The 13,304-nt window shown below is 53.9% G+C and overlaps 1 protein-coding gene across 1 annotated transcript; it reads left to right on the top strand.

Annotated features, from left to right (window-relative positions):
* The first annotated feature begins 3,391 nt into the window (after positions 1-3,391).
* Positions 3,392-12,250, top strand: ZP1 (zona pellucida glycoprotein 1). Its single transcript, XM_032282456.1, is given in 14 exon segments — positions 3,392-3,715; positions 5,388-5,509; positions 5,773-5,806; positions 5,809-5,850; positions 5,853-6,119; positions 6,863-7,000; positions 7,485-7,672; positions 7,743-7,840; positions 9,689-9,814; positions 9,899-10,090; positions 10,163-10,303; positions 11,507-11,589; positions 11,703-11,809; positions 12,100-12,250. Coding segments are annotated over 14 exon segments (1,875 nt in total). The 5' UTR covers positions 3,392-3,516; the 3' UTR covers positions 12,238-12,250.
* Positions 12,251-13,304: the final 1,054 nt, after the last annotated feature.

Genomic DNA, 13,304 nt, shown 5'->3' with positions numbered 1-13,304 from the left:
AAAAAAAAAAAAAAAAAAAAAAAGCACATTCCTTTCCCTTCAGCTGCACTAAGATAGGGAAGCCGAAAAGCAGACTCAGGGAACATGCAGAAAGCCGTATGGAAACAGACACACAACTCTCCCTCCCAGATAAGCACAGCAGAGGCACAGGAGCAATCCAAGCCTCTGATAAACTCTCCCACCCTGAATCCTTAAAAACTCTTAATCTGTAACACAGTGGCGCTCTGACCTAACTCAGCCAGCCGCCCCTCTCAGGTGGATTCAAAATAAACCTGTCCCTGTTGACTGTCGAGCGCCCTTTGTGTTCCTTTCCTCTTTCTGTAATTCTTACAGTAATGTCTGCAGATCAGATCGTTGTGTTTATACCAGCGTTGGTTTCCTGAGTTTGATCATTTGACTGTGGGGGTAATTTGTGTTTTTAGGAAATGTATACTGAAGTCATTAGAGGTAAAGGGGAGTCCATCACTTCTGCAACAACTCTCAAATGGTACGGAAGTGTGTGTGTGTGTGCATGTGTGTCTGCACGCATGCACAGAGAGAAAGCGGGAGCTACAGCGAATGTAAAAAGTGTACATCTGAGGAATCTGGGAGGCGGCCATATGGAACTTCTGCAAATCTGAAATGATCGCAAGATTAAAAGTTTAAAACTTCCATATTGTCCCTCAGGAAAAATCCAATCCACTCCTCCGCCTGCCTGGCTCCTCTCCCTCCGCTCCTAGTCCTTCCCTCGCCAGCACCCCCAGCCTGCCTGGAGTCCCTGTCCTGGACCTTCATGTGACTGCTTCCTCCCTCCTCCTCCAGTCCTGCTCGCCCCAGATCCCCATCGCACCAGCCCTGTCCTCCCCACCTCCTCCCACCTCTGCTCAGGACCCCATTCCTCCAAAAATCTTCCCATGTCCCCCACCCTCAATGCTGTGTGGAGTGCCTCTTCCCACTGTGCTCCCAGAGAGACCCCCATCTCGCCCCACCAGGCTTTCCCAGAATTTCCCTAATCACAACAGAAGTGAATTATCGCCAAGCATTAAATCATGACCACATCTGGTGCCCATGACTTGTCTCTTTGTGTCTTCCTGTCCACCCTGCGGGCAAGGAAAGCATTATCACCCCCAGTTTACAAACAGGAAACCTGAGGCTCAGAACAGACAATGCATCTGAGTCACAGCTAAGAAAGCGGTTTGGGGCTTTGTTTTTAAAAAACAACTTTTATTTTAGGTTCAGGAGTACCTATGCAGTTTCGTTATACAGGTAAACTCGCATCAAGAGGGATTGTTGTACAGATTATTTCATCGCCCAGATACTAAGCCTAGCACCCAATAGTTACTATTTCCGCCCCTTTCTCCTCTTACCCTCACCCTCCAATAGGCCCCAGTGTGTGCTGTTCCCTTCTGTGTGTCCATGTGTTCTCATCATTTAGCCCCCATTTACAAGTGAGAACATGAGGTATTGCTTTCTGCTCCTGTGTTAGTTTGCTAAGGATAATAGCCTCCAGCTCCATCCATGGTCCTGCAAGGGACATCATCTCATTCCTTTTTATGGCTGCATAGTATTCCATGGTGTATAGGTGCCATATCTTGTTTATCCAGTCTACCATTGATGGGCATTTAAGTTGATTCCACATCTTGGCTATTGTGAATCGTTCTGCACTGAACATATGCACACGTGTCTTTATGATAGAACGATTTCTATTCCTTTGGATATAGACTCAGTATTAACGATTGCTGGGTCACATGGTAGTTCCATTTTCAGCTCTTTGAGGAATCACCACACCGCCTCCCACAATTTACAATCCCACCAGCAGCAGGTACGCATTCCTTTTGCTCTGCAACCTCACCAGAACCGGGCTCTCAGCTACCAAGGCATTTGCTCTCCCGTCCCAGCTGCTGCTAATTATGATAGCCACATTTCCTCATGTTTGCTGAGCGCAAACACTGCTGGGCCCCAGGCTAATAACTCGCAGGAATTAGTGGTGACATGGGGCTGGTGGTAGTCCCTCCCGCAGGGGATGGTCAGGAAGCATGTAAGGAGCTAACACAGCAATGCCTGGCGCTGTGATCACGGCAGATCGCAGGCCACTCTTGTTGTTTCCAGGTACTTTTATGTCTTAGAACTGTTCTAGATTTACAGAACCACTGAGATGATAGTACAGAGAGCTCCCATACACCCCAGGTCCAGGCCGGGCGTGGTGGCTCACGCCTGTAATCCCAGCACTTTGAGGCTCTGTCACCCAGGCTGGAGTGCAATGGTGTGATCTCAGCTCACTGCAACCTCCGCCACCCAGTTTCAATTGATTCTCCTGCCTCAGCCTCCTTAATAGCTAGGATTCCAGGTGTGCGCCACCATGCCCGTCTAATTTTTATATATTTAGTGTTTTAGTTTACTTCATAACTGATCTTACACAAGTACAATACATTTATTACAATGAATGAACAAACCAATGTGGACACATTATTATTAACTAAAGTCTACTTCCTTTGCTTTCATTGCCTTTTCCTCCTCCGTGATCCCATCCAGATGCCACATTACATTTAGTTGTTTGGTTTTTTTGAGACAGAGTTTGCTCTGTCACCCAGGCTGGAGTACAGAGGCGTGATCTCAGCTCACTGCAGTGAGCCTGCTGGGTTCAAGCCTCAGCCTCCCGAGTAGCTGGGACTACAGGCACGCGCCACCATGCAGGGCTAATTTTTTGTATTTTTAGTAAAGATGTGGTTTCACCATGCTGGGCCAGGCTGGTCTCGAACTCCTGACCTCGTGATCCACCCATCTCGGCCTCCCAAAGTGTTGGGATTACAGGCGTGAGCCACCACGCATGGCCTGTTCTTGTTATTTTTTATTAGTAATAGTCATCGTCGTACTGACCGGCTAAATCCTCAGGAGAGCCCTGGGAGGTGCTAGTGGTCTGTTTACTCACCTGCAGCCGCCATTCTGCTGCCAGCTGTGAGGGCTGTGTCTGGTGGTCTTGCTCTAACGCCCCCAAGGCCCTGCCCAAGGAGCCGTGACTGCACTGACCAGGCCTGGAGCTCCCAGCGGTGCCTGCCAAGGCCTCAAGGCAGGAGGGAAGTCCTGGAGAGTCACACCAACCCTGTCCTCCCCACCTCCTCCCACCTCTGCTCAGGACCCCATTCCTCCAAAATACTTCCCTGTTGGGGCAGGGAAGGGAATGTGGAAAGGCTGGGGTGGGAGGGAGACAGTGGAGAGTCTGAGGCCTGCAGGGCCACCTCCCACCCCTGATCCCTCCTCACAGCCCACCTGCAGCCTCAGTTTCCCAGAAAGCTCTCTCCTCCCTTCCAAAGCCACAGCTGAGGGACAGAAAGCCAGGGTGAGAGGCCACGTGCATTCCTGCCTCCCTCTGCCTTCGGAGCAGGAGTTTCACCACAGTCCCTGGTGGCCAGGTGGGTGCTCCCCCAGGTGGGTGCCCTTTGCCCTTAGAGGCACCCACTTGCCACCTCCTCCGTATGAGGCCTGGGCCCTGCTCTAGTGGCAGTGGAGTAGGGGTGTTGTGGATGTCTGTGGTGTCTCATGGCAGGAGGAGCCTCAGCGGCGACCTGGGGTTACTGTGTGGCCCTGCTACTGCTAGTCACCACCCTGGGGCTGGGTAGGCGGCTGCAGCTCGACCCTGGCCCCCCAGGCCCCTGGCACAGCTACGACTGTAGGATCAAGGGAATGCAGCTCCTGGTGTTCCCCAGGCCAGGCCAGGCTCCCCGCTTCAAGGTGGCGGGTGAGTGCTGGGAGAATCCCAGCCCCCGCCTCCCTGGCCACGAGCTACCGCCAGGAGGGAGCTGAGACCCTTCCCTTGGAAAAGGAGCAAGAACAGAGGCCTCCCTCCAGCCTGGGGGTGGCCAGCCCCCGACCCCTCAGAAAATGGCAAGGAAGAGAATCGTCACCCAGGGCAGCTTCTCCCACCTTAGTGTGCATGGGAATCACCTGGCCACCTTGTAGAAATTCAGGTTATGATTCATTTGGCATGGGACAGGGCCAAGGCTCTGCATTTTTTAAATTTTTTTGAGATGGAGTCACTTCTTTCACTGCAACCTCCACCACCCAATTCAAGCAATTCTCCTGCATAAGCCTCTTTAGTAGCTGGGATTACAGGCGTGCATCACCATGCCCTGCTACTTTTTGTATTTTTAGTAGAAACAGGGTTTCCCCATATTGGCCAGGCTGGTCTCGAACTCCTGACCTCATGTGATCCACCTGCCTTGGCCTCCCAAAGTGCTGGGATTACAGGCATGAGCCACTGAGCCTGGCCTAGGCTCTGCACTTCTAACCACACTCAGTCGATACCGTGGCTGAGGGTCCATAAACCACTTTCAGCAGCAGGACCCTAGTGGGTGTGGCCTGGTATGGGTTTGGAATTGGGGTTTGGATGTGCAACTTCTAAACGGTGTGATCTTGGACCACTGACCTGACCTCTCTGAGCCTCTGCTTCCTCCTCTGCAAGATGGGGAAGATGAACCTGGCTGTGTTCACGGAACAAGGGCTTGGGCGTGTGCCCACACCCGGAGAGCGCCCAGGCTGTTCTGGGCCAACAAGGGGGGTGAACACCTAGGAGATGTCTCTAAGTGACTGCAGCAGCCAGTTAACCTGGCAAATGGGCTCAGGTCTTTCTACAAAGCCCATGGTTCGAAACCTCATTCTGCCCCACATTGTGTGCACCTGAGAAAACTCACACACCCTCCCTCCCTCCGCTGCCTCCGCCACAAGATGTGAATAACTAAGCTTAAGAGAAGCGATGTGAGGCGCGGTGGCTCACGCCTGTAATCCCAGCACTTGGGGAGGCTGAGGCGGGTGGATCATGAGGTCAAGAGATCAAGACCATGCTGGCCAACATGGTAAAACCCCATTTCTACTAAAAATACAAAAAATTAGCCAGGTATGGTGACAGGTGCCTGTAATCCCAGCTACTCATGAGGTTGGGGCAGGAGAATCACTTGAACCTGGGAGGCTGAGGCAGGAGAATCGCTTGAACCTGGGAGGCAGAGGTTGCAGTGAGCCAACATTGCGCCATTGTACTCCAGCCTGGCAACAGAGTGAGAATCCGTCTCAAAAAAAAAAAAAAAAAAAAAAAGGCGATGTAAAATACTCAGCCCAGTGCCTGACCCTGAGACCCTGTGTATCCCTTCTCCATCTCATCTTCATGGCTGCCTGCTGCTATGTGCTATGAGCAGGGAACCCTAGCTAGAAAGATCCTAGGACCCACCCCCCATCCCCCTACAGCTGTGAAAGCTGAGCGCAGAGAGGGGAGGGGCTTGCCCAAAACCACACAAGCTAATAGCAAAGCTAAGGCAAGAACCAGGTCTCCTGCCTGCTGAGTGGGAACTCCTTCTGAGACCCCAGCAGCCTCTCCCTGTACCCTTCAGCATACCTGCCCCTCCTCTTCCCCACTGCAGATGAATTTGGGAACCAATTTGATGTGAACAGCTGCCCCATCTGCTACCCCTGGGTCACCTCCAGGTCTCAGGAGCCTGTGGTCTTCTTGGCTGGTTGCAGAGGCTGCCATGTGCTGGAGAAGGTAGGGTTCTTCATGCTCTCACGCAGAAGCAAGCTTGTCCTGTATCGTGTCAGGCTGGAGAAGGCCCCTCATGGGCCAGAAAGGAACCAGAGCCCGAGATATGTTGAGTTGGTGGGTGAGGGAAACTAAGTCCTGGTAGGGACTTTCTGGGATCCACCGTGAATCCAGCTCTCTGCCTAATGGCCATCTTAGCCTCAGGGGCCATCCTCTGCCTGGGATGCTAGGTGGCCTCACCTTGTTGCTCCCTGGCCTCTCACCTGCAGGATGGGCGTTTCCACCTGAGGGTATTCGTGGAAGCTGCGTGGATGTAGCACAAGACGCTACTCTGATCTGTCCCAAACCTGCCCACCCCAGACACCGGACGCCCAGCTGGCACCACCCACCATGTTCCCTGTCTTGACCCCACAAATCCTTCCCTTCTGCCCCACCTCTGGCCACATCTCCCCAGGCTCTGGCCACGCCTTTCCCAGCCCACTGGACCCAGGGCACAGCTCCACCCACCCAGCCCCTGCTTTACCATTCACTGGACCTGGACCTGCCCTCGAAACCTTGGCTCAACCCCACTGGGGCCCCATGGAACACTGGGATGTGAACAAATCAGATTACATAGGTGTGCAGGACATCTGAATGTTCGCACCCTCTGTCTGGGGCCTTCTGAAGTCCAGCGTGGCCTAACAGCCTTTTACTGGGCTCTAAGAAGCCATTTCTTTCTTTTTTCTTTTTTTAGAAAACCACGATTCTCCTATTCCTTTGTAGTACTTGGAAAAACAGCTTTAAACATGTACAAGTATACTAAAGCTAGAAGAGGTCTTGCCAATGTATCGCTGCCTAATTTTAGGCAGAAACTCATTAAAACCATTGCCAGGAACACCCGGTTCTCAGAAAACGTTCTCTCGATATTTCAGTGATACGCACTTTTCAGGGAGAACACGTAGTGTGCTGGTTAAGAGCACAAACTCTGGGCCAGGTGCAGTGACTCATGCCTATAATCCCAGCACTTTGGGAGGCCAGGCCAGGTGGACCCAAGGTCAGGAGTTTGAGACCAGCCTGGCCAACATGGCGAAACCTCGTCTCCATTAAAAATACAAAAGATTAGCCAGGCGTGGTGGCAGATGCCTGTAATCCCAGCTACTCAGGAGGCTGAGGCAGGAGAATGGCTTGAACCCAGGAGGTAGAGGTTACAGTGAGCCAACATTGTGCCACTGCACTCCAGCCTGGGCGACAACAGTGAAACTCCAAAAAAAAAAGAAAAAAAAAAGGCACAAACTCTGGAGCAGGTTCCCAAGATTCAATTCCAGGGCCACGATTTGCAAACTGTGTGCCTTCAGCCTCATTGCTCTGTCCCAACCCTAGGTACCCACCTGAGTCAGAAGCGGTGCCAGGTGGCCTCGGGGCACCTCCCCTGCCTCATGAGAGGAACTTCAAAGGAAGCCTGTCAGCAGGCTGGCTATGACAACACCACAGAGGTTCCCTGTTACTATGGCAACACAGGTACAACCTCCCACACCAGCACCATCCTGGTCCCCTGGATTCTGAAGCGGAAGGACAGCCATCTCCTCCAGCTGGTGGAGGCTGCTTCCCATCCTCCTCCTGGAGAGCCCAACTCTCAAAGCAGATGGCAGAGGAGACCTTTAGATGGGGCAATCATATGTCCCAGCTGGCCTTATAACAGCTGTCCCGGGGAACTATTAATAGATCTACCTTTACACACATCTGTACTTTCAGATCTAAAACACCCTGGTTTGGATGACAGATTCTATGGTGAAGCTACTTTTAGAGTATAGTTCAACCCACTTGTCTCATGGATGAGACAGTCAGTCTGTAAAGGGTTTGCTGGGGCCAGCACCGGCCTAACTGGAGAGTAAGCGTCTAGACTCCCAGGCCAGCACTTAAAGCCTGGCTCTCACCCAGCCATCCCCTGTCTCCATGCTGGGTAAACACCAAATCCCAAGGCCCTCATCTGCCTTTGTCCCAGCTACTGTCCAGTGCTTCAGAGATGGCTATTTCATTCTCATGGTGTCACAAGAAATAGCCTTGACACACAGGATCACACTGGCCAACGTCCGCCTGGCCTACGTCCCCACCAGCTGCTCCCCAACACAGGACACAGATGTTTTTGTGGTCTTCCAGTTCCCTCTCACCCATTGTGGAACCACAGTGCAGGTAGGGCTCGGGACCACAGGCTGGGGCCTGGTCCCCCAAGAAGTCCTCACCCAGCTGTCTCTTCCCACAGGTGGCTGGCGACCAGCTCGTCTATGAGAACCGGCTGGTGGCCAGCATTCACATCTGGAAGGGGCCACAGGGTTCCATCACATGGGACAACACCTTCCAGTGAGGGCAGCCCTCCTCCAACAGGCGTGGCTGGGGGCTGGGGTGTCGAGGCACAGGAGAGCTCAGAACAGTTTTTGGAGCCAGCTGGGTCCAACCCGGGTTCTGCTGTTACCTGGTTATGTGACCTTAGGCAACGGGCCCACCTCTTTCCAGCCTCCCCTGCATGGCAGGGGAAATGTCCCTTTCTCAGGGCAGACATGTTAAGTGGGGACCTTCCACGCCTGGCCTGTAGGGCTCAGCTAGAAGCCCATGGCCAGTCCTGAGAGCGCTGGAGTTCTGAGACAGCCCCGTCTTGGTCTATCTAAGAACTAAGCTCAGAGCAACTGAAAGCGTCCCCTTCCAGGTCCCAGGAAGAGGCTGAGGTTATGGCTGTTGCCCCTCCTAATGTCAGGTTAAGAAGCCACAGATGAAGCTGAAGATACATCGGGCTGAAGCTGAGGATGTGGTGGGAGAGAACTGGGTGGGGGAGGAACCCCTTATTGTTAGGGGCCTCCTGGACCTGCTGAGTCAAGAGGCAAAAACCAAGCCAGGTGCCCAGGATGCCAGTGGGGGTGACCCGAGGGAATCTGTCTGTCACACCTGGCTCTGCACCTGTGAGGCCAGGTGCAAAGCACCTAACCTCAGCCAGTTCACCCTGTGGGACACCACCAGTGCATTAGCCGTGACTTGGGGAAACGCTGTGCCTGACGCTGCGTGGATGCCCAGGCATCTCCTTTGCCCTTCCCTCCCTGCCGTGAGGGTTGGGGAGCAGGGGCTGCATCACAGTTCAAATGTATTTGGCTTTAAAGCTCTAAGTACCATGGAGGTGGTAGCTCACACCTGTGATCCCAGCGCTTTGGGAGGCCTAGGTGGGAAAATTGCCAGAAGTTCAAGACCAGACTGGGCAACACAGTGAGATCCTATTTCTATTTTTTTTTTTTTTAATGTTTAATTCAAAAAAAATTCCTAAGTTCTTATGGCCACGTGATGGGTGACAAGTCTGGGTCATGGCCTAGAGTCTCTGGTGTAAGAGCTGTAGGAGTCAGCCAGAGGTCAACACAGCGACTAGGGATTCCTGGAGGGCGGCAGAGGTCAGGGGAAAACAGCTGTAGCTGGCAGGACTAGCCCAGAGGGCTCCTCTGCAACAAGGCCTCTGGAACAGGGGCAAGCCACTTATACCTACTTAGCATCTCCTTGGTGCCAGGCCTCTGGGGTACTGGGAGGGTGTGGGCCCCAGCAGAGTGTGGAAGAGCGGCCACCAGGTCCTAAGCTAGTGAGGAAGATGCTAGACACTGTGGCCCTTAGGCTGTGGCAGACCAGCTGCAACTACAAGGACAATGAAGATGACGTTATCTTTGATCTCATTGTCTCAGAGCCCTCCGAGGGAGGCAGTCATGGCCATTTTCCTGGCCATAAGGACACTGAGTTTTAGGTTAAAAAGACTTGCTTGTGGTCCCAAAGCCTGTAAATGCTAAGACTCAAACCCAGGTCTGTCGGGAGGTAGAGTGCCAAGGCCCACCTGCAGCCTCAACTGTCAGGCTCCAGGAGCCTCGAATGGCACGGCAGACAGCGGTGGGTAGCCAGGGCAGACCCGACAAGGTGCCAGCCCCCCAGGGACCCATCTCCATCCTGCCGTATTCTCCCACCAGGCGCAGGGCCTGGCATAACAGGCTTGAACCATCCCAGGGAGACAGGATGGGGCAGGGTGAACTTCCTGAGCCTGCCTTGGAAACGCTGAGTGCTGCTTACGTAGCATCTGTCTGCCTTGCTGGACAGTACCATTTGTTGCATCCAGAGTTGATACCTAGTTTCTAACATGAACAGGATGCTCTGATTCTGTGTCTTCTCCCCCACCCTAGTGCACTTCAGGCTTCATGTGCGCTGTGTCTTCAACTCCAGTGACTTCCTGCCCGTTCAGGCATCCATCTGCCCACCCCCGTTGCCTGCCCCTGTGACCCAGCCTGGACCCCTGCAGCTTGAGCTGTGGATCGCCAAGGGAATGCTATGCTATCCCTGCACTCTTCAGGCCCTGCTTCTCTGACACACAGCCCACCCTGGCTCATGAGTTGCTCTCCCTGCAGATGAGACCTTCAGCTCCTACTTCGGGGAGGATGACTGTCCCATTGTGAGGCTGCTCCGAGAACCAGTTCATGTGGAGGTCCGGCTTCTGCAGAGGACAGACCCCAAGCTGGTCCCGCTGCTGCACCAGTGCTGGGGTGCTCCCAGTGCCAACCCCTTCCAGCAGCCCCAGTGGCCCATCCTGTCAGACGGGTTAGTCCCCCCAGGCTCCCCCCACCTGCTCTGCCTCCTATAAACAGCCCCTCTGACTTCTCTTCTTCTCAGATGCCCTTTCGAGGGTGACAGCTACAGAACCCAAATGGTAGCCTTGGACAGGACCACACCTTTCCAGTCTCACTACCAGTGATTCACTGTTGCCACCTTTGCGCTGCTGGACTCAGGCTCCCAGAGAGCCCTCTGAGCACTGGTAAGAAGACCCGGCTGCCGCATGCTGGCCCCATGTTAGGTGGGGAGGAGCTGGTCACCAAACCCCTCTGGCACCTTGTGAGCTTATGTGGACAAAGTTCTGGGGATGGGGCTTGACTTCTACCAGGTGTCATGGAAAGCAGCTGGCTTTGCATCAGCAACAGGTAACCCGTAAGTGCCACCAGGAGGAAGGAAAATGCTGCCTGCGCTGCAATCAGCCCAAAATCTGAACTCTGGTCGTGGCGTTCTAGGGTAGCCTCACCTCACTTCTGATTCCGGAAATGATAATGTCTTACACGTAATTCTGCTTTGAATTTTCTTTAACTCAGCAACTTCTCCAGAAGGTAGAAGTAGATAAACTTAAGGTATATTTAGGTTTTCTCTGTAATACACAGATGGCCCCAGAGGCAACAGACACCCTGTAACTCCTGTCCTGTTGAACAATGTATCTTTCACATTGCATACACAAATCTCTGGATGCTTAAGTCACTGTCTGTTATTACGTCATATGCAGACTGATTTCACTCCTAAGCACTGATTAGTTAGGGTGGCTTCGTTCTCATCTCTGCTGAGCGCTGCCTCCTGATCCAAGAGATGCTGACCTGCCTGGATGAGGGGCACCCATGGGTGAGGCCTCCTGGGTGCTGGGTCGGGTCAGCTCCTCCTGCTTCTGCTCCCATAGGGCACTGCCCCTGCCCTGGTGTATCTGGAAGCAGTGGTAATCCACCCTGCCCTCTGCCCCCAGTCACTGGTCTCCAGGGGTCACAAAGGGAGGGCAAACATCTATTCTCCTGCTGCCTGGTCAAGCCCCACCCCCTTGGAACTTGCTGTCTCCCTCAGTAGGGCAGGTGGAAGGGAACAATCTAGCCCGCCCAGGGGCTGCGCAGCCAGAGGCAGCATTGGTGGAGCAAGCCCGCCAAGGGCTGGGGTTCTCAAAGTGTGGTGGCCCCACCTGCAGGGCACGCCACTGCAGACTTGGACCTTGGGGAGGAAGGAAGGTGTGGATTTCGAATTGGGAAGGAACACATTCAGCTCCGCACTCCCTCAGCATGAGCGGCAGTCATGGTCTTGGTCTGCGTGCTCAGATTTCCCCCTGCCTGGCCAGCAGCCAGGGGCCCAGCTAGGGAATCCCATGTCCCTGCCTCTGTGCTTCCTGCCCAGTGGCGCTGAGCCAGCCGCTCTGATGTTCTTCTCCTTCCACCATGTGCACTTCTTGTGCAGCACCTCTGCCTGCCACACCTCAGGGCTGAAGACTTGCTCCACCGCGTGCCGCCCTGGGACGGCAAGTGAGTCTGGGGTGTGAGTGGATTTGTTCTTTCATTCATCTTCAGGCCTATGTTTGGCTTTGAGGTCACAGGGGCCGGAGACCAGCCCAAGACTTCATTCTTCCCCTGGGCAGGACAGCAACGATCCTCAGGTCACCGTAATGACACTGCCAGGCCCCAGGACATGGTGAGCTCTCCGGGGGCAGTGGGCTTTGAGGATTCTATGGGCAGGAGCCCACAGGTATGAGGGCTTCTGGGTAGGGCCCACAGGTATGAGGGCTTCTGGGTGGGCCCCTCAGGCCTTACCAGCTCCCACACCCCCAAGACTATGCTGACAAAATGGGATGCTCCAGCCATAGCTGAGGGCAAGAGATGGTGTAACTGCAATCAGTGGGGAACTAAGTGAAGACACAGTCCACCTTATCTGCAGAAAGGCAGCTTCAGCTCTGCCCAGTGTGATACAAAGGTCTGGGGTGGAGGAGAGTGTTGGAGGGGCCTCACCCAGCCCTACCTTTCCCTTGTCTCTGACATTCCAATGGGAACTCTAGCCTGAGGCCTCTCCTTTGGGTGGTCCTTTCGCTGCCAGTGGTTTCCCTGGTCCTTGGGTTTGGTCTCTTTGTGGGCCTGAGCCAGAAGCTCTGGGAAAGCAGCAGTGAACGGGCTCAATAAACAATCCTTTCAAACCTACTGAAAGCAGTTGTGGAGAAGTTATTCATGACAACTAGAACAGAACTACTTCTCATGTGAGAAACTTCCTCCAAGTCCACTCGGTCCTTCCAGAACTGTGATGTCAATTACAAATACTTCATATATGCCACACCCTGCACAGAGGCCAACGTCCCCCAAGGCTCAACTCAGGAGACTCAGCCTCTCTGCAAGGAAGGGTGGCATTTCAGGCAGAGCAAATGGGACAAAGATACTGGAGGGTAAGACCTTGGCAGTCAGAACAGCAACAGCTGGGAACTGGGCCTCTGGCAGGAATGAATGGCTTGTGAAGTCTTGTCACCTCCCCACAGACACAGGAGTTCTGACAAGGGCACCCTCAAAGCACCCTGAGCAGTTGTGCAGGGCGGACAAGCTGAGCTCTAAGGCTGAGTTGAAGGGGCACTTTGCAGACCCCCTGAGCTGCCAGCCTACAGCGAAAGGCTGCATTTATCACCAGCCTCCTATCCCCTCCCCTGGCCTCCCAAGACTAGTCCATGCAGGAAGGGTTGGCCCCCAAGGAATGGGAGCCTGCTGGTCCTGACCTGCCTGCCACTGTGGGCATGGCCACCAGACAGGTCCGTGCCGGCGCTGGCTATGCCACTGAGCCCAGTTTTCCCATATGTGGCATGGGCCTTCATCTCTGACTTGGCAGCAAAGCCCCTTCCAGACAGACATGTGGATCCTCTGGTGGAGGGATGGGCAAGGCGCTAGGGTTCAGCCTCCAGGGGACAGGGAGAAATATCTGGTAGGGAGGGCTGAACTTGCTTTCAGACACCTTTCTGGGCCTCAGGGCATGAGCTTAGAGAGCTGTTAGAAGGGGAGCAAAGGTGCTCCAGTCAGGCCCGCGGCCTCGATACGGCGTGCACGCCCTATTTACCTGGCTCTGGGCTACTCAGCCTTTCCTGTCTTCAGAATACTGGCCAAGCATGTGGACTCCAGAGCTGGCTTCTTAGTAGCTGTGTGATATTCAGTGAGTTACTGAACTTCCCTGGGCCTCAGATTTCTCGTCTGTAAAATGAGGTTAAAGTCTA

The sequence above is a fragment of the Sapajus apella genome, unplaced genomic scaffold, assembly GCF_009761245.1.
Source record: "Sapajus apella isolate SASKATOON/1434 unplaced genomic scaffold, GSC_monkey_1.0 scaffold14, whole genome shotgun sequence".
NCBI lineage: Eukaryota > Metazoa > Chordata > Mammalia > Primates > Cebidae > Sapajus > Sapajus apella.
The sequence above is the reverse complement of the archived record's forward strand: the minus strand, read 5'-3'. Positions and strand labels throughout refer to the sequence as shown.